Source organism: Oncorhynchus kisutch, linkage group LG23 (assembly GCF_002021735.2).
Source record: "Oncorhynchus kisutch isolate 150728-3 linkage group LG23, Okis_V2, whole genome shotgun sequence".
Lineage (NCBI taxonomy): Eukaryota > Metazoa > Chordata > Actinopteri > Salmoniformes > Salmonidae > Oncorhynchus > Oncorhynchus kisutch.
The window spans coordinates 11,367,407-11,390,717 of NC_034196.2; the positions used below are offsets into that span (position 1 = coordinate 11,367,407).

General features: G+C 40.7%; 1 protein-coding gene across 5 annotated transcripts in view; it reads left to right on the plus strand.

Annotated features, from left to right (window-relative positions):
• The window catches only part of LOC109867928 (nipped-B-like protein), a 48,828-nt gene that overhangs the window by 4,552 nt on the left and 20,965 nt on the right, over positions 1–23,311 (plus strand). For 2 of the 5 annotated variants that reach the window (XM_031802609.1, XM_031802611.1), the window contains exons 2-10: positions 8,128–8,278; positions 18,434–18,599; positions 18,768–18,868; positions 20,209–20,320; positions 20,461–20,615; positions 21,483–21,617; positions 22,018–22,163; positions 22,352–22,442; positions 22,771–23,295. In XM_031802609.1, the coding sequence (XP_031658469.1) occupies positions 8,215–8,278; positions 18,434–18,599; positions 18,768–18,868; positions 20,209–20,320; positions 20,461–20,615; positions 21,483–21,617; positions 22,018–22,163; positions 22,352–22,442; positions 22,771–23,295 (1,495 nt within the window). In that variant the 5' untranslated portion in view covers positions 8,128–8,214. The remainder of the gene's footprint in view (positions 1–8,127; positions 8,279–18,433; positions 18,600–18,767; positions 18,869–20,208; positions 20,321–20,460; positions 20,616–21,482; positions 21,618–22,017; positions 22,164–22,351; positions 22,443–22,770; positions 23,296–23,311) is intronic. The other 3 variants (XM_031802612.1, XM_031802613.1, XM_031802610.1) reach the window with 2 other exon arrangements.

Sequence of the window (23,311 nt, forward strand, 5' to 3'; positions counted from 1 at the left end):
GTCGCTTTGGGTAGAAATGTCTGCTAAATGGAATGTATTATATATGTTATTATAATATATTAAATAGTTAGTTCTGCAGCTAATGCTAGGTAGTTACCTAAAAAAGCTTGTGTGCACACCATAGCTAAATTAGCAACCTCATTATTTATGCACCATGTTTACTTAGTAGTGCATGCAAAGATCACCCGTCTAAAATGCTGCCGGGAAGAGGACTTTCTTGCTAATGGAAACGTAGTATGTTGCTTGCTACTAGCTAGCACTTAATGCACGGACACAGTGTCTATCTTAACTTGAGTGTAGCTACTTTTTCAATGTTATCGAATTCATCTACCAAGTACACGAGCAAGCTAAATGACCCATTATCTGTGGAAAATGTTGTGACTATCCCATAAGACTGAAATTTGTTTACAGCGTTGGCTTTTCATTTACCAACATATTTTAGTCTACACATACAGGCTACAGGTCTGCTGTATTCACAGCAAATGTAGTTGTATTAAAGTAGGTGTAAAAGTTTTGTATAGACTAGTTGAAGAAATACACATTAAAATAATAGTAACAACTATAGTAGTAGGAAATTCCCCATGAGCACCAACATGTGAAGTTCATAGGAGCACATCAAATTGGGTGTCAAATGACCAGAGTCTATAATTTTTTGGGGTGGAAAAGGGTTTTTAGAAAACATCTATCAGAAAGTCTTAAACGGTATTAGAAATGCATCAAAACATACATGTTGAAGTAAAGATCTCTGCCAACTAATATCAGCACTTATATTTGGATACATTTAGATACATTTTTCTGCCTTCTGTAAGTTTAAGGAACATTGCCATGTGCCTTGAAATCCCGTTACCAAAAACCCACATATCTTAAAGATATTTAAAAAATGTCTCTCCCTTATGAGGAGGGAGGATAATAAAAGTTCACAGAAGTAACAAGTAAAGGTAGACCTATCAATTAGTTAGTGTTTTTACTAGAGGTCGACAGATTTATGATTTTTCAATGTCGATACCGATTATTGGAGGACCAAAAAAAGCCAATGCCGATTAATCGGCAGTTCGTTTGTGTGTGTGTGTAATAATGACAATTACAACAATACTGAATTAACACTTTTATTTTAACTTAATATACTACATAAAATAAATCAATTTAGTCTCAAATAAATAATGAAACATGTTGCAATAATGCAAAAACACAGTGTTGGAGAAAAAAGTAAAAGTGCAAGATGTGCCATGTAAAAAAATAAAAAAAAAAGTTCCTTGCTCAGAACATGAGAACATATGAAAGCTGGTGGTTCTTTTTAACATGAGTCTTCAATATTCCCAGTTAAGAAATGTTAGGTTATAGTTATTATAGGAATTATAGACTATTTCTCTCTTTGTTAAATCATTGCCCATTTGGCGAAATAGGCTGTAATTCGATGATAAATTAACAGGCACCGCATTGATTATATGCAACACAGGTTAAACTAGTAATATCATAAAACATGTGTAGGTAACTAGTGATTATGTTAAGATTGATTGTTGTTTTATAAAATAAGTTTAATTCTAGCTAGCAACTTAGCTTGGCTCCTTGCTGCACTCGCGTAACACGTGGATTGCAATGTAATCGGCCATAATCGGCATTCAAAAATGCAGATTACCGATTGTTATGAAAGCTTGAAATAGGCCCTAAATAATCGTCCATGCAGATTTAATCGGTCGATCCTCTAGTTTTTATTGATATCAATTTTGTTTGAATTATTTAGTGATTAAAGCAAAAAAAATCTGTTACCAAATCAGTAACGGAATTTCAGAAAATGTGGTAATGGAATTTTTGCAATTGAGTTGGCTACAATAGAAAATAATAGTAGTCACAAACCACAGTTGGGTTCACAAGTTTGGACAGTATAGTACAGTAAAGAAAAGTAGAGTATAGTTCAGTACAACACAGGAGTTCAGTATGGTACACAGTAGAGCACACTAGAGTTGAGTATGCTATAATCTACTGAATTGTACTCTACAGTACTGAACTATACTTTACTGTATTGTACTGAACTCTACTGTTCTGTGCTGTACTCTACTGAGCTCTACTGTTCTGTGCTGTACTCTACTGAGCTCTACTGTTCTGTGCTGTACTGTACTCTACTGAGCTCTACTGTGCTGAACATGGATGTCCAAACTTGTGAAACATAGAGCTCTATGATTGGTTCAGATTTGGTACGGTCAGGACCAACCAAATTTGGTCTTGTTTGGGTGCAGAGCTCATTAGAATAATAGCATAATTATTAGAATAATTATTCTTGTGTAGAATAATACCCAAATATGCAAAGGAGGATATTGCATATTTATACCTTTTTGTGTACCTATTTAGGATACATCACCATGAAGAGAATGACATTCATATTTATGCGTTTGTTAGGGCTGACCCCATTTAGTTGACTGGTTGATTGTTTGGTCGATAGGCTGTTGGTCGACTGAGATTTCTTTAGTCGAGCAATCATAAATATATATATATATTTCACGGCGCACTAGACAGCCGTCTGATTCATGCCTGTCTCAGTGGACTAATCCATTGCTGAGGCCACGGTGATGGAACAGTCCATCGCTCTGACATATGCTACTGAAAATGTATATGGTTGTATTATTTAAGAACAATGGTGCAACACTAATAAAGAATATATATTTTATAACAAATGCGGTTTTCCCCGCATTGGATAGCGGTTGCTGTCTGCGGTTCTGAAACAATCTTTGGTGCGCTGTTGAATGGCCGCCTTTTCCAAGACCATGTTGCTATGTGCATAATAGCAAAGTTAACCAGCATAATGGTGTTGAGAACAATGTGGCGGAGGCAGCAGTGGAGTAAGGCGTTTTAAATGCCTATGAAAATTGAGGAGAGAGGAAACCCCAACTTAATTAGGTCTATAATCAATAGCTTATCTGTTAAATGTGCCTGGCTTTATAAATCATATATATATATATATATATCTACAGAAATAAGACACATCCTGCTTCTGTTGCGTGTTTGAGTTTGTTTAATAGCCTACTGATTCCGTGAGCTCCAAGCCTCACGCCACTGCAACACGCAAAAGCTATTTCACAAGTTAAAAAAATCAACTCTTTGCTAGGATTTATATCTCTGGTATAGGCTGCTTTTAATTTATTTAGTGCTGTTTACACTGTTCCAAACAGTCAGAAAGATTATCATATTGTAATCAGGGCCTAATAATTAACACCTGCCAAATGCAGGTAGATTTTGGCATTGTTGAGTAAGATGTCTATTTCACCAGCCACGTTGGCCGGTGGTCAGGGCTCCACAGTGGGAGCATTTCACTCACATTTGTGGATAGAAATAGTCAAGTGTGATCACATTTATAGTAAAATAAATGCTGCTGTAGCTGTTTTCAAAATATTTCCGTTGCTTAGTTTCATAGCTGGTAAATGAATTGCACAAAATCAAAGAACTACAAATCCTATATAGCCTATTCCACCTCGCTCTGCAATGCTGGGGGCTGGGATAAAAAATAAAATAAAAATATAGGACAAAACACGCATCACGACAAGAGAGACACCACAACAATACATAAAGAGAGACCTAAAGACAACAACATAGCATGGCAGCAACACATGACAACACAGCATGGTAGCAACACAACATGACAACAACATGGTAGCAGCACAACACAATGTTCAAACATTATTGGGCACAGACAACAGCACAAAGAGCACAAAGGGCAAAAAGGCAGAGGCAACAATATATCACGCGAAGCAGCCATAACTGTCACGAAGAGTGTCCATGATTGAGTCTTTGAATGAAGAGATTGCGATAAAACTGTCCGGTTTGAGTGTTTTTTGCAGCTCATTTCAGTCGCGGGTGTGTGGAGGATGAGGGCTGCAGTAGATATTTCAGATAGGGAGGAGTGAGGCCTAAGAGGGTTTTATAAATGAGCATCAACCAGTGGGTTTTGTGCCTGGTATACAGAGATGACCAGTTTACGGAGGAGTATAGAGTGCAGTGTTGTGTCCTATAAGGAGCATTTGTGGCAAATCTGATGGCTGAATGGTAAAGAACATCTAGCCGCTCGAGAGCACCCTTACCTGCCGATCTATAAAGCACGTGAAGAACTAAGTGAAATATTCATTTTCGGAAGCGCTGCGCACAGGCATAAAAGTTGGTCTAATTTACTTGAAAGGAAAGTCTACTGAAGTGAGACTTTGTCCTTGTATTTCTTGGCTATTTCCATTGTTCACAATCTAGGTTGTTTCTCTCAGTTTGAGATCAACTGCTAGGGAAGAGAAGACAAAGCTTGTAATAGTCAGACTCAAATCTCACAGGCACAAACATGACTTGTGCTACCACGATAACCTCCCTGAACATTTCTCTGTGATATTTTAGTTAAAAGTCTAGGGTCAAAAAAAAAAATAGTATCAATATACACACGTTACTTCTTACTAGTAATACATTTATTGTTTTATAAACATTACAAAGCATGCTCATCAATTTTCTTTGTTTGCGTTTTCTTGGTGTAATTTTAGCGGGCTGGTGGACCAAAACATTTATTTTATGCCCCGATTGTAACCTAATAGCACCTGTTTGTTACACACAATACGCACGCAGCTCTCGCTCCTACACCCTCCTTTTCTTGACCTCCTTCTTATTGTTATTATTACAATTGTAATTACGATCATTGTTATTATAATAATAAGTAATGTCATTATCATTAGTAGTCTTAGTATAGTAGCCTTGTATAACCACCATCGAGCTGTATCGCCTAAGAGGGCGTCGTACAATCATTCATTCGTTCATGTCATCACACAGCATTACAAGTCATTCATGTTTTGAAATGCAATCTAATATTTTAGTTTACTAATGGATTCTCGAATAATTAGCCAAAACAACAAATGAACTGCAACATGTCAGCAATTGCATTCACGGATGCATATGCAACTGTTTTTAGTCTTTGCAGTAATAATTGCATTAAAAAAAATCCCCGTTAGAACAGACTCTCTGGTACACGTCATTTATTTAGCATTATTTACACTGTTCCAATTAGAGGTCGACTGATTATGATTTTTCAACGCCAATACCGATTATTGGAGGACCAAAAAAGCGATTAATTGGCCGATTTTTATTTTTATTTTTAAATGTATTTGTAATAATGACAATTACAACAATACTGAATTAACAGTTATTTTAACTTAATATAATACATCAATAAAATCAATTTAGCCTCAAGTAGATAATGAAACATGTTCAATTTGGTTTAAATAATGCAAAAACAAAGTGTTGGAGAAGAACGTAAAAGTGCAATATGTGCTACGTAAGAAAGCTAACGTTTCAGTTCCTTGCTCAGAACATGAGAACATATGAAAGCTGGTGGTTCCTTTTAACATGAGTCTTTAATATTCCCAGGTAAGAAGTTTTAGGTTGTAGTTATTATAGGAATATTTCCCTCTATGCCATTTGTATTTCATTAACCTTTGACTATTGGATGTTCTTGTAGGCACTTTAGTATTGCCAGTGTAACAGTATAGCTTCCGTCCCTCTCCTCGCTCCTCCCTTGGCTCGAACCAGCAACACAACGACAACAGCCACCACATCGAAGCAGCGTTAACCATGCAGAGCAAGGGAAACAACCACCCCAAGGCCCAGTCTAAGGCACTCGCTGGCTCAAGTCATTTGTGTGTCTTAATTATTTAATCAAACGGTGTGTTTAAAGTATCAAACAAGCTCAGTGCATATAGTTGATTTTATATGGAAAAATGCACTAACAATTGGTCGAAAGAACAGACTACTTTCGGGTGACCAAGATTTCTTTGTAGTGCAGATCAGGGACACATGACATTCTGTTACCGCAATTCCGTTACCATGTGTAAATCCAGTTCACTTACTCTCGTTCAATAACCAACGGAGATTTTTTGAAAGCCATTGTGTCATGTTATTACACCCCATTCTTTATGCAGACATCGTTGAATCTTACTTCAGAGTTTAATTCAGAGCAGATATTTTACACATTTTTGGAAAACATGGGCACATAATCTGAGGGAGATTTTAAGGAATTCTGTTACCAAACTTTTCATCTGCTAAGTTCTTCCAGTAAATGTGTTTTTGTCAAATGTTCAGTGTAATTTGTTAAAAGTAGTCCTTGTGCAGAGAGTTGTATGATTTTGTTAAACTTTGAAATCAATGGTTTTTGTTTGGCATACAATTTAAATGGAATTCAATTACCATGGAATTGCCCAGTAGCTAGCTGCAAATTCACAGTTAGGGAGCATATCTGTTTTTTTTTTTGCCTGATTCTGTTTTATTTTTCCAGGTTTCAGTTTCCGCTCTCAAAATCACACTTAAAAAATAAAAGGATGTTCTTAGTGCACAATAATGCTTAAATCACATCAGAAGACCACAACAATTGAAGAAATTTTGTTTTTGGGTGGAGTTGCCCTTTAATTCAACTGCACACCAACCTGAGACGGTTGTTTAGTAAGCGATGTTTCTGTAGCACTCGTGATTGAGAAGGTTTTTTGGAAAGCCTTTCCATCTACCAGAAGACTTGTCAATACATTAAAGTCATTGCTAACGGCTATAGAAAGTCGTAGACAAACGTGCACTCACAGACAGGGGCCTTTCCTCAATTGGATTTGCTCATCTCCTGTGTCCTCTCTCGGACCTCTCTCACCTCATTTTGAAAAAGGTCAAAGGTAATCGAAGAGAGCCGGTGAACGAGGACGGAAGTGCGCTTGTTTGAAATGAAACGGTCCTTACATGGTTTGATCGTAAAGTAATAAAAACGAATGTTTTTTCTAGTTGTGCAAGACATTTTTATAGATAAAACAATAAGTAGAATAGGTTTTTTGAAGCGTGTGCATGGTTTTCTCCTCTGTGGCAGATATCATAACTTCTCCGCGGTAGGACACATTTTATAGGGCGCTACATATGAAGTCAAGTGTTTTCAAGAAGATCCTGCAGCGCCAGAGAAATTGCCTTCCTTCCCTAAACCAGATAATCCTATATGCCGCTTGCTCGTCTACCTTCCTACCCAACCAGCACAGCTTCAGAGTGATCATGAGCATTTGGGTCCGGAAAGGGGTAGCTGTTTTCATTTACGCATGCATGAGTTCACACCTCTTCCTAGGATTATCAAGGTACTACCCCAGTAACCACTGATAATAGACCTGTGCCATGTCAAGTCATCTAGGCCTATTGCTATGTGTTGCCGTTCCTGGTCTCTACTGTCAGTCTGGTGTTGATCATGCTATAGGGATATAATTACTCCTCTTGTTGCCTTCTCTGACAGTGGCTGTCTTGTCGGTGGCCAAGGATAATAGTAGTGAATGATAATGAGGTGTTCCGTCCAAATGCAAGAAGTGCACACACTTTTTAAATGCACTGGGGTTCACTCAGCCCTACTCAAAAACACTCTCTGCGTGCTTCAAAGCCACTGCATTATCAGTAGGAAAGGATCTGACTATTTTGTATGGGCTGTTTTTGATGACACCCCTGGAACTTGTCAGAGTAAGGGCACCACCAGTACTGTACTCGGTTTTCTTCAATTCCTTCTCCCCACTGATGCATGTCTGCTAAATGTGTTCTACTAGTGTGTTTGCTCTAGCAGCCATTGACCAATTTCCCCATGTAGCCTATTTCACCATGCGCACAACAAGCAGCCTATTTCTCCATCTGCACAACAAGTAGCCTATTTTACTTCACATGCAATTTCATTAATTGATGTTTCTATTGCTCCTGTTTCGTTAATGGAAAATGTCTAGGTCATATTTCTAATGCAAGTAAAACCTTGAGCTGCTGCCTGAGTGAAAGTTGTCAGTGAGTGTTGTGTGAGTTTTATATCCTTGTACTAACCAGTGTAACCCTCCGTATCCTGTTGCACTACTTTCACATCTGTGTCATTCCCCTCAGCCTTAGCTTAACAATGGTGCCTAATTAATATAGCCCCGTTAGTTCATCCCTGAGAATTCTTCCTCCATCACTTTGACTTTTGATATGAAAGCCCCTGATTCTATGTTCACCAAGGCTTTGGTTTAATATGCGCCGGCTCTTCTGAGCAGTGTTGCACATTGAGGAGTGTTGTGTGATATTGTGAATTGTCCATCTCTCGTTGCCGCTGGCTGTTCTAATGAAGCCCTCTGTGTTCTGCAGCGGTCGGGAGATGTGAGGAACAGTCGGAGAGCGACGACATTGAGCAAACCTGTGCATCGACACGACTCCCCCACCCCCATCTTCAGCATGAATGGGGATATGCCTCATGTTCCCATTACTACTCTTGCTGGGATCGCTAGCCTTACAGACTGTAAGTATTACACTGCCACTCACATATTTACTGCTATGGTGGATTCCTGGAAAGCAAGTGAAACGATGCTGGTGGGGCCAAGCTATTTTTGATGTACCGAGTCTACTGACATTTATTCCCGCTGCCAGCTTTTTTTATACTAATACATCTTTAGTATACAACGCTGTTTTCAAAATGTATACAATCCTTTAAACAATAGTACATCACAACCATTTTGCTTGCTTTATGGTCAGTGCTGCCTTGCCGCAAAGCTCATTGATTGGTATTTAGATGATTCATTTACCAAGTTAGCCTGATTTTTTGAATTGAGCTTTGTTTGATTACTCCTTTTTTTCCCCCTTGTTGTAATAAAGCATTAATGTTCACTACATGAATATTGCAGTCTTGGTATTTAGGACACTCCTACAACTGAGTATGATTGATGGCACTTTTCCATAGCCCTTGCTTTAGAATTGCATTGGTAGTGGAATATGATGTATAGTGCCCATATCAAGAAAGTATCCACCTTTGCACATTTTGTTGCCTTAGTGCCTCAACTTTCAATGCAATTCATTACACAGTGGTTAAGTGTCCAAGCCTGGACGTAAATGTCTCTGGGTTACAAATCTAGGCAAACATTCTGTGCATGCGTGGCACGTGTTTACATTGTTCGTGGCCATTTGCCTGAGTTTGACAGTTCATAAGGTTGTAGCTAGTAGTCCAGTAGCTAGGTAGCTTGAATACAGATATGACCTCTGACGACGAGCCACGAGGCTGAAACGTTGGCACAAAATAAACAAGTGTCTTTGCAAGTACAGTGTGGCAGGGCATCGTTTCTTTGAATTATTACTCAGGATTTCCTATCCACCTGCCAAACAGTCCCTAGATTTGAATTTCGCTTTTAGGTTTTTGTCCTGCCAATAAGTGGATTTCTGTCAACGTAATGTCTTTATCAGACTGCAGAAGGATTTGCTCTATTATTTAGCCTCTGCTGTTCTCTCTTCATTTTCTTTTGATCCCTGTTATATGATGCCGCCACCACAACAGGTGTGGACTAGAGTCACATGACTTGGACTCGAGTCTGATTGGAGTCACGTTTGAGCCTCAAGACTTGGGATTAGACTTTGACTTGAGACTGATGACTTGAAATGATTTGGCCAGGTTTTGTATAACGTTTTGCCACTCATTTTGAGGAAGAGTCTCGGTGGATTACTCGCCACTCAGCCAGAGACAGTAGTAACAGCAATTTGCAACAGATTGGCTAGTGGAATGCCCTCTGATTGGACCAGCAAACTGTCAATCCACACAGGTCTGGTGAGCTAGCCAACAGATTGCTGATTTGCTGTACAGCCCAAATGTCAAATTGTAGGGAGGGAGGATTGCCATAAATGGCTAACACTTTATTTGGATACTCCATCTGTAGATGCTCTACAGACAATCACTTCAACTAACTAACTAACTATCTACTAGCCCTAGCCCTAACCTTAACTTTTACCCTTACCCTAAGTGTTACCCTAACAAGCAGTTGCTTATCAACAAGTAGTTTGTTGATAGTATCCTTCTGTCTTTCATATTATTGGTGATCAAGAATATTAAAGACATGCTCTGCAATTTTGGTGACTAGTAAGTACTTTTTAAATCTCCTGCTTTGGGCTGGATGTGCCAATGTCTCGTTCATACATGTGCATAATCTATGAGCAGAATTACTGTCTTACCTCAATTAGCCACAAGGACACGTACATAGAGCCAGCCAGATAAAAAAAGTAGTTTGCCAGGTGCCCCCTGGCCCGGAGGGCGGCGGGGGTCTTGCCCCCCCCAGGGGTCAAAATGTTTTGCCAAAGTAGCTCTATTTTGGTGGCCTCTGGTACATTCTAATGGCTTGATTCCATCCAAAATAGGATACATAGCGAAATGATTTACTTCCCAGATTGGAACAATTTGTTGGGTTATTGTGTAGAAAGACATGACTTTACAATTTAAATGACAAAAAACTTTCAGTGTATTATTGTTAGTTGTTTTGGATATCATCTAGGTCTATTTGATCAGGACTACTAAGCCTTTTTAAAAACATTTAATCTGTCTTTTCTTGATTAGTCTTATTTACAGTTTTACTGCAAGATATGAATTGCCACAATAATATTTGCTCTTGAAATTGTCATTTATTACAACTGAAAAAGGAGCTATATAGACCACATTATCTTGAAAAATCTATTAAAGGTCAAATATATACAAAATAAAAGTTATATCAGTCTTAAGTATTATATCTTTCTGATTTGCATAACCTAAATGATTGAAACATTGTACATTTAGGTATGGTTAGTTTTTGCCTGGTTCCATTTTGTTCTTTCCGAAATTCTGTTTTCTCCATTGAGTTTTTCCAGGTTTATGGTTTTCGCTCTAAATATCACACTTTTTTTATAGAACATCCACTGTTGTTGTTTTTCTAAGTCCACAACAATGCTTACACCACGTCAGGAGCTAACGTTTGAGGCCTGGAAAAAATTTAAGTATTTTTGATTTTTGGGTGTAGTTGCCCTTTAATTCAAGTGTGCACCTAGCACAAGAGGCTGTTGTTTAGAAGTGTTTTTGTAGTGCACGTGGTGGCCGAGTTTGCAAAGGAAATACCCACTGGATTGATTAAAATAACAAATATATCCTTCTGCCAGGTAAGCAAAGGCTACTTTGTAGTTCATATTTAAATGAGAAGGTTTTGGGAAAGCCTTTCCATTTACCAGAAGACTGTTTTCATTCGCATCATCGCTAACGGCTACAAAAAGTGGTAGACGTACACACCAGACACAGACAGGGGCATGCTTGTTGCCTCTTTAGAAAGTTGCAGGAAATACGAATCACTGATGCGTTCTGTTCATGTCTTATGACAAACTTGGGCAAATTAATACATTTTCAATACATTTACATTGCCTTAAGGAAGTGTTCACACTCCTTTACTTTTTCCACATTTTGTTGTTTTACAGCCTGAATTTTGACAATACCCCATAATGTCAAAGTGGTATTTAGATGAATAAAAAATGAAAAGCTGAAATGTATTGAGTGAACAAGTATTCAACCTGTTATGTTATGGCAAGCAGAAATACTTTCAGGAGTAAAAATGTGCTTCACAAATGACATAAGTTGCATGGACTCATTTTGTGTTCAGTAATAGTGGTTAACATGATTTTTGAATGACTACCCCATCTCTGTACCCCACACATACAATTATCTGTAAGGTACCTCAATCTAGTAATGAATTTCAAGCACAACGACCAAGGAGGTTTTTCAGTTCCTTGCAAAGAAGGGCACCGATTGGTACATGTGTAGAAAATAATCGTTGCTAGTAGCGCAATGACTGGGAGTATATGGGTAACGCTTGTAAGCAAATCTAACTCTAACTTCCTTCATACTTGACACAGAGACATAATCTGACACATCTGACTTTGGGGAAGTAGACAAAGGGCCTCGTTGCCAAAGTATCCCTTTTAAGTAATACAGCAAAAAAATTGGCAAAGAAATGTACTTTTTGTTCTGAATACAAGTGCCATGTTTGGGGCAAATCCAACCCAGCACATCGAGTACCACTCTTCATTTTTTCAAGTATGGTGGTGGCTGCATCATATTATAGGTATGCTTGTAGTTTTTTTAGGATTAAAAGAAACTGAATAAGGGCCTCCCAAGTGGCACAGCAGTCTAAGGCACTGCAGTGTTGCTGCGTCACTACGTGATCTAGCGACTCCTTGTGGCGGCCCGGGCGCCTGCAGGCTGACTTCAGTCCTCAGTTGAACAGTGTTTCCTCCGACACATTGGTGCAGTTGGATTCTGGGTTAAGTGAACAGGTGTTAAGAAGCGCGGTTTGGCGGGTCTCGTTTCGGAGCATGACGCGACCGTCGCCTCTCCCAAGCCCGTTGGAGAATTGCAACGATGAGACCAGATCGTAATCACGAATTTGGGCTAGAAAAGTGGGGTAAAAATGACAATAAAAAATAAGAAATGGAATACTGCTAAGCACGGGCAAAATCATTTTAGTCTTCTTTCCAACAGACACTGGGAGAAAAATGTACCTTTCAGCAGAACAAGATCCTAAAACACAAGGCCAAATATACACTGCAGTTGCTTTCCAAGATAACATGAAATGTTCCTGAATGGCCTAGTTAAAGTTTTGACTTAAATCAGCTCGAAAATCTATTGCAAGACTTGAAAATAGCTACGATCAGCAACCAACTTCACAGAGCCTGAAGAATTAGTAAAATAATAACGGGCAAATATTGTACAATCCAGGTGTGCAAAGCTCTTAGACTTACCCCCAAAAAACATACAGCTATAATTGCTGCCAAAGGTGTTTTTAACATGTATTGTCTCCAAGAGGTTGAATACTTATTTAATCAAGATATTTTTCATATTAAAAATAAATAATAATAAAATGTTCGTATTTTGTGTAGATCGTCGACCAAAAATTACAATTCAATCCATTTTAATCCTATTTTGTAACACAACAAAATGTGGGGAAAAAGTAAAGGACTGTGAATACTTTCTGAAGGCACTGTAGTTAATTCCCTACTAAGGTCAATACATTTAAAAAATATTGTTGAATTCCGTTTTAATGCCTGGATTCCGCGAGGGCCCTAATTATCATATTTGGACCAAAATGAGGCTCTCCTCAACTTATAGTTTCTGTAGTATTGATTCTTCATCGAATGCTTTCATAAGTTATCTGCAGATACTCGCCAAAAAGCCTAGGCCTTCCAATAGCCTATGAACGGCTCTCTCACCGATTCAATTCGGTAGGCTATACTGACTGACGAGACCAGAGTCACTCACTTTAGCGTCACTGTATGGCAAGCCCTGACATCCTAGGAAAGTTTCACTTTCTCCCTGTCCTCACTCACTTTGTGACTGACAGTCGCCTATCCTATCAATAGATTGCTAGAAGATGCATATCGTTCATTCTGGAGGGAGAGGGTTTGACGGACTAGCGAAATATACTTTTCTAAGTTAAAAGTAGCCTAGTTGATATGAAGTGGAAAAGTAGCTGGCTGAAAATGAGTCTTATCGGCTGATTAGCCTATGAGCGGTGTATATGGAAAACACTTGAGTTTGAAACCAACTGTTTACTGAAAGCTGTGCTGCGCCATTTTCCCCCACGTGGGCCAGCCCCCTAGCAATTATAGTTCCAGCCAATGAGCATCATCCCCTCAGTATTTGAGTGACAGCAAGCAAGATGCCCACACAGCAGAGTGCGAGAGGGAGAGAGCAATGACGCAGATATAGTTGAAGTCGGAAGTTTACATATACCTTAGCCAACTACTTTTAAACTGTTTTTCACAATTCCTGACATTTAATCCTAGTAAGAATTCCCTGTTTTAGGTCAGTTAGGATCATCACTTTATTTTAAGAATGTGAAATGTCAGGATAATAGTAGAGAGAATTATTTATTTCATCACATTCCAAGTTTACATACAGGAAATTAGTATTTGGTAGCATTGCCTTTAAATTGTTCAACTTGGGTCAAACGTTTCGGGTGGCCTTCCACAAGTTTCCCACAATAAGTTGGGTGAATTTTGGCCCATTCCTCCTGACAGAGCTGGTGCAACTGAGTCAGGTTTGTAGGCCTCCTTGCTCGCATACGCTTTTTCAGTTCTGCCCACAAATATTCTATAGGATTGAGGTCAGGTCTTTGTGATGGCCACTCCAATACCTTAACTTTGTTGTCCTTAAGCCATTTTGCCACAACTTTGGAAGTATGCTTTGGGCCATTGTCCATTTGGAAGACCCATTTGCGACCAAGCTTTAACTTCCTGACTGATATCTTGAGATGTTGTTTCAATATATCCACATAATTTTCTCTCGTGAAGCCATCTATTTTGTGAAGTGCACCAGTCCCCCCTGAAGCAAAGCACCCCCACAACATGATGCTCCCACCCCCGTGCTTCACGGTTGGGATGGTGTTCTTCGGCTTGCAATCCTCCCCCTTTTTTCACCTAACATAACGATGGTCATTATGGCCAAGCAGTTGTATTTTTGCTTCATCAGACCAGAGGACATTTCTCCAAAAAGTACGATCTTCGTCTTCATGTGCAGTTGCAAATTGTAGTCTGGCTTTTTTATGGCGGTTTTGGAGCAGTGGCTTCTTCCTTGCTGAGCGGCCTTTCAGGTTATGTCGATATAGGACTCGTTTTACTGTGGATCTAGATATTTTGTACCTGTTTCCTCAAGCATCTTCACAATGTCCTTTCCTGCTGTTGTGGGATTGATTTGCACTTTTCGCACCAAAGTATGTTCATCTCTAGGAGACAGAATGCTCTCCTTCCTGAGCGGTATGATGGCTGCGTGGTCCCATGGTGTTTATACTTGCGTACTATTGTTTGTACAGATGAACTGGGTACCTTCAGGCGTTTGGAAATTGCCCCCAAGGATGAATCAGAGGTCTACAAAAACATTTATTTTGAGGTCTTGGCTGATTTCTTTTGATTTTGCCATGATGTCAAGCAGAGAGGCACTGAGGTTGAAAGTAGGCCCTGAAATACATCCACAGGTACACCTCCAATTGAATCAAATTATGTCAATTAGCCCATCAAAAGCTTCTAACGCCATGCCATTCTTTTCTGGAATTTTCCAAGCTGTTTAAAGGCACATTCAACTTAGTGTATGTACTTCTGACCCACTGGAGTTATGACACAGTGAATTATATGTGAAAAAATCTGTCTGTAAACAATTGTTGGAAAAATTACTTGTCATGCACAAAGTAGATGTCCTAAACGACTTGCCAAAACTATAGTTTGTTATCAAGACATTTGTGGAGTGGTTGAAAAATGAGTTTTAATGACTTCAACCTAAGTGTATGTAAACTTCTGACTTCAACTGTATCTGTACATACTGTATGTAATGTAGTAAGCCATTTCCTGGGACCCCTTTTGGCTCGTGAGCGCTACTTTCAGAACTATTGGCTAAAAAGTATACAAACGTGCCGGAGAAAGTGTTTACTTTCCAAGCTCACCAGCAATGTGGCATCAATCAAACATTACTAGCATAGGCCTACTGCTCTTTTGTTATGTCAAAATTGCTTAACATTTTTTATTTGCTCATGAATATTACATTTGTAATTTGTTAAAAGTAATTATTAAATAACCAAAATATGTTGTAGACCAACTTATGAAAATGGATGTTTGGTAGCCTCAATAAATAGAAAAAGAATTAGTTGAACAAGTCGTTGCATATATAGATTTTTATTTTATTTTACTTGATTTGAAAAAACGTGTGACTTGACTTGACTCGCTCTTAGAATGCACGACTTGGACTTGACTCGAGATTCGACCTGTTCTACCTGGGACACGACTTGGACTTGACTCGAGATTCGACCTGTTCTACCTGGGACACGACTTGGACATGACTCGAGATTGGACCTGTTCTACCTGGGACACGACTTGAGACTTTGGACCCTTTTACAGCTATAATACATTTTGTATGATATTTTTTGATAATTACCAAATATGTTGTCTTCTCACACTATTCGAACCCCACAATGAATAAACAGCTTATGAAGCTCTCTTAGCCTATAGATCACATATTGCAAACAAATAATCTTGACCTAAAAACTTCTGTGCTTCCTTGACAATCACGAATCACTCTCCGAACCTGCTTATCTTCTCTCTATTGTGGCACCAATGTGAGGGGTAATGGCAGGGGAAACAGTGTTTCAGTAGTCTAGTGTGTGGTGCGGAAATAATGACAAGCAAACCTGGGTAGCTTTGTGTTCACATTGCCTTGAAATGGAACCGGACTGTGGATTTCAAGCGAACCGAACTCAGACCACCTCTCCTGATGGTCTCAGTTCGCTCCGGGGTCTCTTTTGAGGGTTCGGAGTTCCTTTGGAGTGTTCACACTGCACAACAAATTAAGTGAACTGCACTGAGCACAAACATTTTAAGGAACCAAGTGTGAAAACACCCTAAAACTGTGGATGGTTTTATGCAGTAATGTGAAGTATTGATTTTATCCTTAACTTTGCATTTAGGTTGTACAATGTATTTTTTCTTTTCAAATGTAATTTGGAAGGAAGCTTTTCCATATAGGCTTCCTTATTCAGTGAAACCAATATTGTTGAGTAGCTGGGATGTTGTTGAACCATGCCAGGGTCCAATCTTAACTTATTTTCTTTCTAGTCAGGCCAGTTGGCCAAAAATGTACTGTCCCAAACAGGATTTCTACTGGCCCGGACATGGTGTAGTTTTTTAATGCATTGGGGTCATGCAGGGCCTTTAGCAGCGTTTCCCAAACTCGGTCCTCTGGGGGTGGACATTTAGTTTTTTGCCCTAGCAATACAAGGCTGATTCAAAAAATCAACAAATTATCAAAATTTCGATAATTTGAGTCAGCTGTGAGGGGCTTGGGCAAAAACCAAAACGTGCACCCCTTGGGGTCCCCAGGAACAACTTTGGGAAACACTGGTCTATAGGTTGGTATGCTTCTCTCTATATTCAACTATTAAAGATATTCTCCAGTACTTTGGCGACTAAGACATTATTGAACATCCGCTTTGAGCTGGATGTTTCAATATGTAGTTCATACATACATAATCTTTGAGCAGAATTACTGTTTTACCTCAATTAGCCACGAAATCCCTCATTTGAAATCAACAATTTCCCTACATTTCCTCCCATGGGGCAACAGGTAGCCTAGTGGTTAGAGCGTTGGGCCAGTAACCGAAAGGTTGCTAGATCAAATCCCCAAGCTGACGAGGTAAAATCTGGCATTCTCCCCTTGAACAAGGCAGTTAACCCACTGTTCCCTGGTAGGCCGTCATTGTAAATAATAATTTGTTCTTGCCTAGTGAAATAAAGGTATAAAAAAAAAAAAAATGTGGGCCAGCCCCCTAACAATTCGAGTTCCAGCCAAAGCAGAGAGTGTTTAATTTTGTAAATCCCTTTCCGTAAAATAAATATGCTCAGCGAATGTATTATTGTGGGTTTCTTTTTGCTCTGGACAGTTTGCGTGTGCTGTGTGAAGGCATCAGTAGCATGGTGGTGCTTGAATGAATGGCCAATCATATTGCTCAAATATAAATAGCTTGAGTATTCTGCCTGTGGTCTTCATTGGGTTTCAATGGTAGACTGTGACAGAGAAGGTAAATGTTGAAATTGAACTAAAAAATGAGCAGAAAAGTTCATGGCCAGGTCGATCCAGTGACTGATGAGATCCACTGGCCATCGTTAATGTTGAACCCTGCATGCACATTTTTCCCATCTCAGCCTTTGTTGGTTACAGCGAGCATAGACGACCATGATCACAAATCAAAGTTAACTAGTTTTAGTGCACATACACCGCATGTGTTGTTAAAGGGTGTCGTAAAACCACATCAACAGAGAACTATAGGTGTTTTATCACCATTGGCCTCATCCCGTAGCACGCGGTCCAGCAGGTATATTTCACTGGTCACCCCAAAGCCAATTCCTCTTTGGCCGCCTTTCCTTCCAGTTCTCTGCTGCCAATGACTGGAACGAACTGCAAAAATCACTGGAGTTGGAGACTCATATCTCCCTCACTAACTTTAAGCACCTGCTGTCAGAGCAGCTCACAGATCACTGCACCTGTACATGGCCCATCTGTAAATAGCCCATCCAACTACCTCATCCCCATACTGTTATTTATTTTGCCCCTTTGCACCCCAGTATCTCTACTTGCACACTCATCTTCAGGACATCTATCACTACAGTGTTAATTGCTTTATTGTAATTATTTTGCCACTATGGCTTATTTCTTGCCTTATCTTACCTCATTTGCACTCACTGTATATAGACTTTTTCTATTGTATTATTGACTGTATGTTTTGTTTATTCCATGTGTAACTATGTGTTGTTGTTTGTGTTGGAATGCTTTGCTTTATCTTGGCCAGGTCGCAGTTGTAAATGAGGACTTGTTCTCAACTAGCCTACCTGGTTAAATAAAGGTGAAATAAAAAAATCTTGACATCCCTTGGCAGTTTCCTTCCTACCCGGCAGCTCAGTTAGGAAGGAAGATGGGATATTTATTTATTTTCTGGGTAGTATAATATACTATCCACAGCTTGATTATTCACTTGGCCGTGCTCAAAGGGATATTCAGTGTCTCTTCATTATGGCGGATGTCTTCTCGCTCACCCAACCTCCCACTCACTCAGGCTAACCAGTCTCCTCTTCGTCTTTGCAGTGTTAAACCAGCTGCCCCTGCCATCCCCTCTCCCTGCCACCACCACTAAGAGTCTGCTGTACAATGGGAGGATCGCGGAGGAGGTCAACTGTCTGCTGGCCTGCCGGGATGAGAACCTGGTGTCCCAGCTGGCTCACAGCCTCAACCAGGTTTCCACCGAGCACATGTGAGTACCTCCCCACCCCTGCACATTTCTACGCTAGTTTTCAAAACAGCTGAGCAGAGAAAGTTATGAGCCACAGTTGCCATAGTTGATTCATGTATAAAGTGTGTGATTTATTCTGATGTGCTGACTGTAACCTTTCTGCCCCGCCCCCTTCCCCTCCCATTGCAGAGAGCTGAAGGACAACTTGGGCAGTGATGACCCGGAGGGTGATGTGCCTGTGCTGCTGCAGACAGTGCTCTCTAGGAACCCCAACATCTTCAGGGAGAAAAGTAAGTCAGCCTGGCATGGGGTTCAGGGTGGTACGGAGAAGAGTGTCTTGGACGCTGCTCTGGAGCACATTGTATGGCCTAATACAGCACTGACTGTGTCCCTTCTTCTTATGGCCTTGATTTGTTGACCTGAGTAACACTTCCTGGGTCAATTGTGTTTTCTGGGTCAAAACAGCGTTTTGAGGCATTGCAAGGCAAGTTTTGTTGTCTTGGGTGATTTTTAGAGTTAGCGCTGTACTTGTAGCTTGGAAAGAGCTTGTGGTATGTGTTGGCCACCCCTCATAACCTGATTCCTCTCCAGGTTTCTTCCTAGGTTTTGGCCTTTCTAGGGAGTTTTTCCTAGCCACCGTGCTTCTACACCTGCATTGCTTGCTGTTTGGGGTTTAAGGCTGGGTTTCTGTACAGCACTTTGAGATATCAGCTGGTGTAAGAAGGGCTATATAAATAGATTTGATTTGGTACTTATGGCCTTGAGTATAGTTGATAAAACATTTAATTGCTCTGTGATCTATGGGCAGATCAAGAAGCCATTTCAGTCAGTGACAAACTGGTGACAAACTGGTGTCTAGTTGCTGGTGCTATAGGGGGAAAGTGGTGTCTGACGGTTGAGGCTGGTGCCAGTAGGGATCCCCGGTACTGTGTAGTGCTGTGCTGAGATTGGGATACAGCGCAAGACTTGGAACCTCGTCATGTCTGAGACAGTTTGTTATCCATAGTACACATGCAAATGAGTTTGCTAACCTCTTCCCTAGCTGCTGTTGCATTCATTATCCAGATAATTGAAATAGCTTATCACTGTCCCTGTCATGCTCTGTTTTCCCAAGCAGTTTTTTGTGTGTTAATGTTTGGTTAAGGACCTTGATTAGGCAAGCTAAGTGTGTTATGATGATGACACAGACTTGTATCCTGTGTCATCTCTGCTGGCTAAGTGACCCCGACCATTTGCATGTCCTCCAGTGAAATGTCTCCCAAACCTCTGGCCTGAAGCTGTGCTGTTGTATTCAACAGTGAATCGTGCAATGTGTTTATTGGACTTTGTCGTACACTCTGTGAAAACTGTTCTGTTACTGTAATCTCCTGCACTCCCCAGAACTCTTAAATACTAGTGTTTTGTAAAGAAATGCATTTTGTCAAACCACCAGATAACTGAGTGAGGATCAGAAAGTGATCTCATGCAGTCTCGCTCCCGAAGTAGCCTAATAGTTCTTTGAGTGAGGTCTTCTATCTCCCACTGACATAAACAGGACCCCTCTGCTTTGGCCTGGAGGTTGCCTCCGTACTGGTGCTGTGCACTGGCCTTCTCTACTCCTCTTTAATCACTTCTTCTTTTCATCTTAAAGATATAATGCAGCAGCCAATAATGCCGCAGTACAAGATGTCCCAGAATTCCATGCATGGGAGTCCGGCGTCGACAAACTACCAGCAATCCACTATCTCACACAGCCCTTCTAGGTACAACGATACATTTCTCATTCAATTTGGTGTAATGGTACAGTGGGTGCTCTGATGGTTCATTCAAGACTCCTGTCAGCTTTTGAGAGTTACAAGTTCCCTTGGAATTGACATGTTCTTCTCATCCTCTGCCTCTACAGTCGCTTTGCATCTCCACAGATGGGGTCTGGCGCTAGGTTCACGCCCCAGCAGAACAGCCCTGTGTCTAGCCCTTACGCCCCCCAAAGCCCTGCAAGTTACATGCAGCAGTACCCTCACCCCCCCAGCTATTCTCAGCACCAACAGATCCAGCAAGGTGAGACTGCACCTCTGCGTTTGTATAGGGAAATGATGCATGAAACCTACAAAATTGTTTTTCAGGTAACCGTACTGTACCTAACTTTTATGTTACAGTACCAGTCAAATGTTTGGAGACAATTACACATTCAAGGGTTTTTCTTTATTGTTGCTATTTTCTACGTTGTAGAATAATAGTGAAGACATCAAAACTATGAAATGACACATATGGGATCGTGTAGTGAACAAAAAAGTGGGAAACAAATCTAAATATATTTTATATTTGAGATTCTTCAAAGTAGCCATCCTTTGCCTTGATGACAGCTTTGCACACTCTTGGCATTCTCTCAACCAGCTTTTTTAAATTTTAAATTTAACTAGGCAAGGCAGTCATTGTTATTTACAATGACACCCTACACTGGCCAAACCCTAACCCGGACGACGCTGGGACAATTGTGCGCCGCCCTATGGGACTTGTTTTACACTTTTTTGCTCACTACATGATTCCATATGTGTTATTTCCTAGTTTTGATGTCTTCACTATTATTCTACAATGTAGGAAATAGTCCAAATAAAGATAAACCCTTGAATGTGTAGATGTGTCCAAACTGTTGACTGGAGCTGTATGTCAGGATGTTGATTCTGTGTCGAACCAACACCCTTAAACCAACAGACCAAATTGTATTTGTCACATGCTTCATAAACAACAATGAAATGTTTACTTACAGGCTCTTTTCCAACAATGCAGAGTTGAAGATTAAAGTAGAAATAGTGAAACAGGGAGTAGATACACAGTGCATAATGAATAACAATAACGAGTCAAACTAACATGGATATATACCCATGGTTTACCCTGGTGTGTTGTGTTGATGTTCTGTGGTCGTAGAGCTGCATGGTTCCCCTGTCGTTCCGGCTGCACCCTCTTATTCAGGAAGCCCCAAGAGGCCTGTGCAGCCCTGCCTAGAGGTGCAGACCCAGCCCCAGGCCTCCCCCCACCAGAACCCCTCCACCCCAACCTTAGGTACGGGAGTCACCTGGGGACATCATGTCAAACATCCGCTATCCTGCCCCATCACCTCCAAGCTGTGACCCATCGGCTCATGTGTCTGTGCCTTATTATTTGCAGCACCGAATATCCATGCTCTGTCGACGCAAACTCTGTGTGTAACAATACAGGATGCAGTGTTGGTTTGCGATGCACACTTGCTGCAAGATTCCTGTACATTGGCATAATATTTCACCTTTTCTTTCTTTTGTTTTGTTGTTTTATGTCTTGTTTTATTTGCATTCATTCCAGCTTTTAAACAAGATTTACAGGTGAACCAGTGGTTGAATATGGGTTTTGGCTTAGCTGGAAGGCAGTTAAACTATTGATTGATTGTATCTGAGATTTATTTGGGTGTCTGTCTGTGTCTGTTCAGTTGCCAGTCCCGTGGTTCCTGCTAGCATGCGGAACATCCACGACAACACGGTCTCCGGGCAAATTTCAAGCAACTCAGCCAATCACAATGCCAGACATGGCTCGAACGAAGACTACATGAACATAGTCCACAGACTAGGGAATGAGGTAAACAAAAGAAACGATTCATACCAAAATGAAACTCTACCTAGCAAAGAGACTATTTTGACATGAAATTCAGTTTCCTCGCGTGGATCCTCATTGCTTGTACACTGCCTGAATGTATTTGTTTTATCCACCATTGCTGCTTTAATGATCTGTAATATAGATACTTATGTGACATGTGTTTTCCCTAGAAGAGTGATCCTTCCATGCGAAATGCCTCCTTCCCGCTCCGATCGCCCCAGTCTGTTTCTTCCCCTGTGGGCAGCGAAGGGACCCCAAAAGGTATTATGCATGATCATGCTGTGGGCTGGAAATCACGAGTCAACCTACTTATTCTATGCCAAGCAGTGTTTCCCCTATATTCATTTAGGAGCCGCTGCCCACCACTTCAAATAATGATTACAAAAAAGTTGGTAAAACATTTTCAGTGTAAACTTAAACCAGATATCTAAATATGTAGAATAGATAAGGGAGCTATATATATTTAAATTTATGGGGCCCCCATAGATTTTTTTAAATAACGTTTGAGCTCCCCCACCAAGCTGACTTTGCCACCACTGCTGAAAAAAGTCCTTGTTAAAAAATAAACTCACCTTTTTGGTTTTGGCAGGGTCACGACCTGGCCTCATTCTGCAATCCCCTCCACCTTATGCTCCCCCCCGTGACGCCGCTCCCGACCTCCTCCTGGACTCTCCTGACCACAAGAAGAAGCAGAAGAAGCTAACTAAAGAGGAGAAAGAGCAGTTGGAAAAAGCTGCCATGTACGACATTGTTAGCTCTCCCTCTAAAGACTCCACCAAGCTAACCCTCAAACTGTCCCGGGTGAAGTCCTCTGAGTTGGACCAGTCCGGAGAGCTCCTATCCGGGGTAGAGGACCAGGACACTGACCTGGCCTACAACAGCCTGCAGTTCTCCCGGACGCAGCAGGACCCTGCCCACAGGTTAGCCCCGGGCCAGGGGGAGCAGTCAGGCTACCAGCAGGTCCCTGTGCTCCAGAACACCAAACAGGCAATAGGGGTGATCAGCGGAGCTGTGTACGACGATGCTGAGATGGACGCGCTCGCTGAGATCGAGAGGATAGAACGAGAGACGCTCATAGAAAGGGAGCGCTGCTCCAAAGAGGTTCAGGATAAAGGTGAGTGTGCACATCT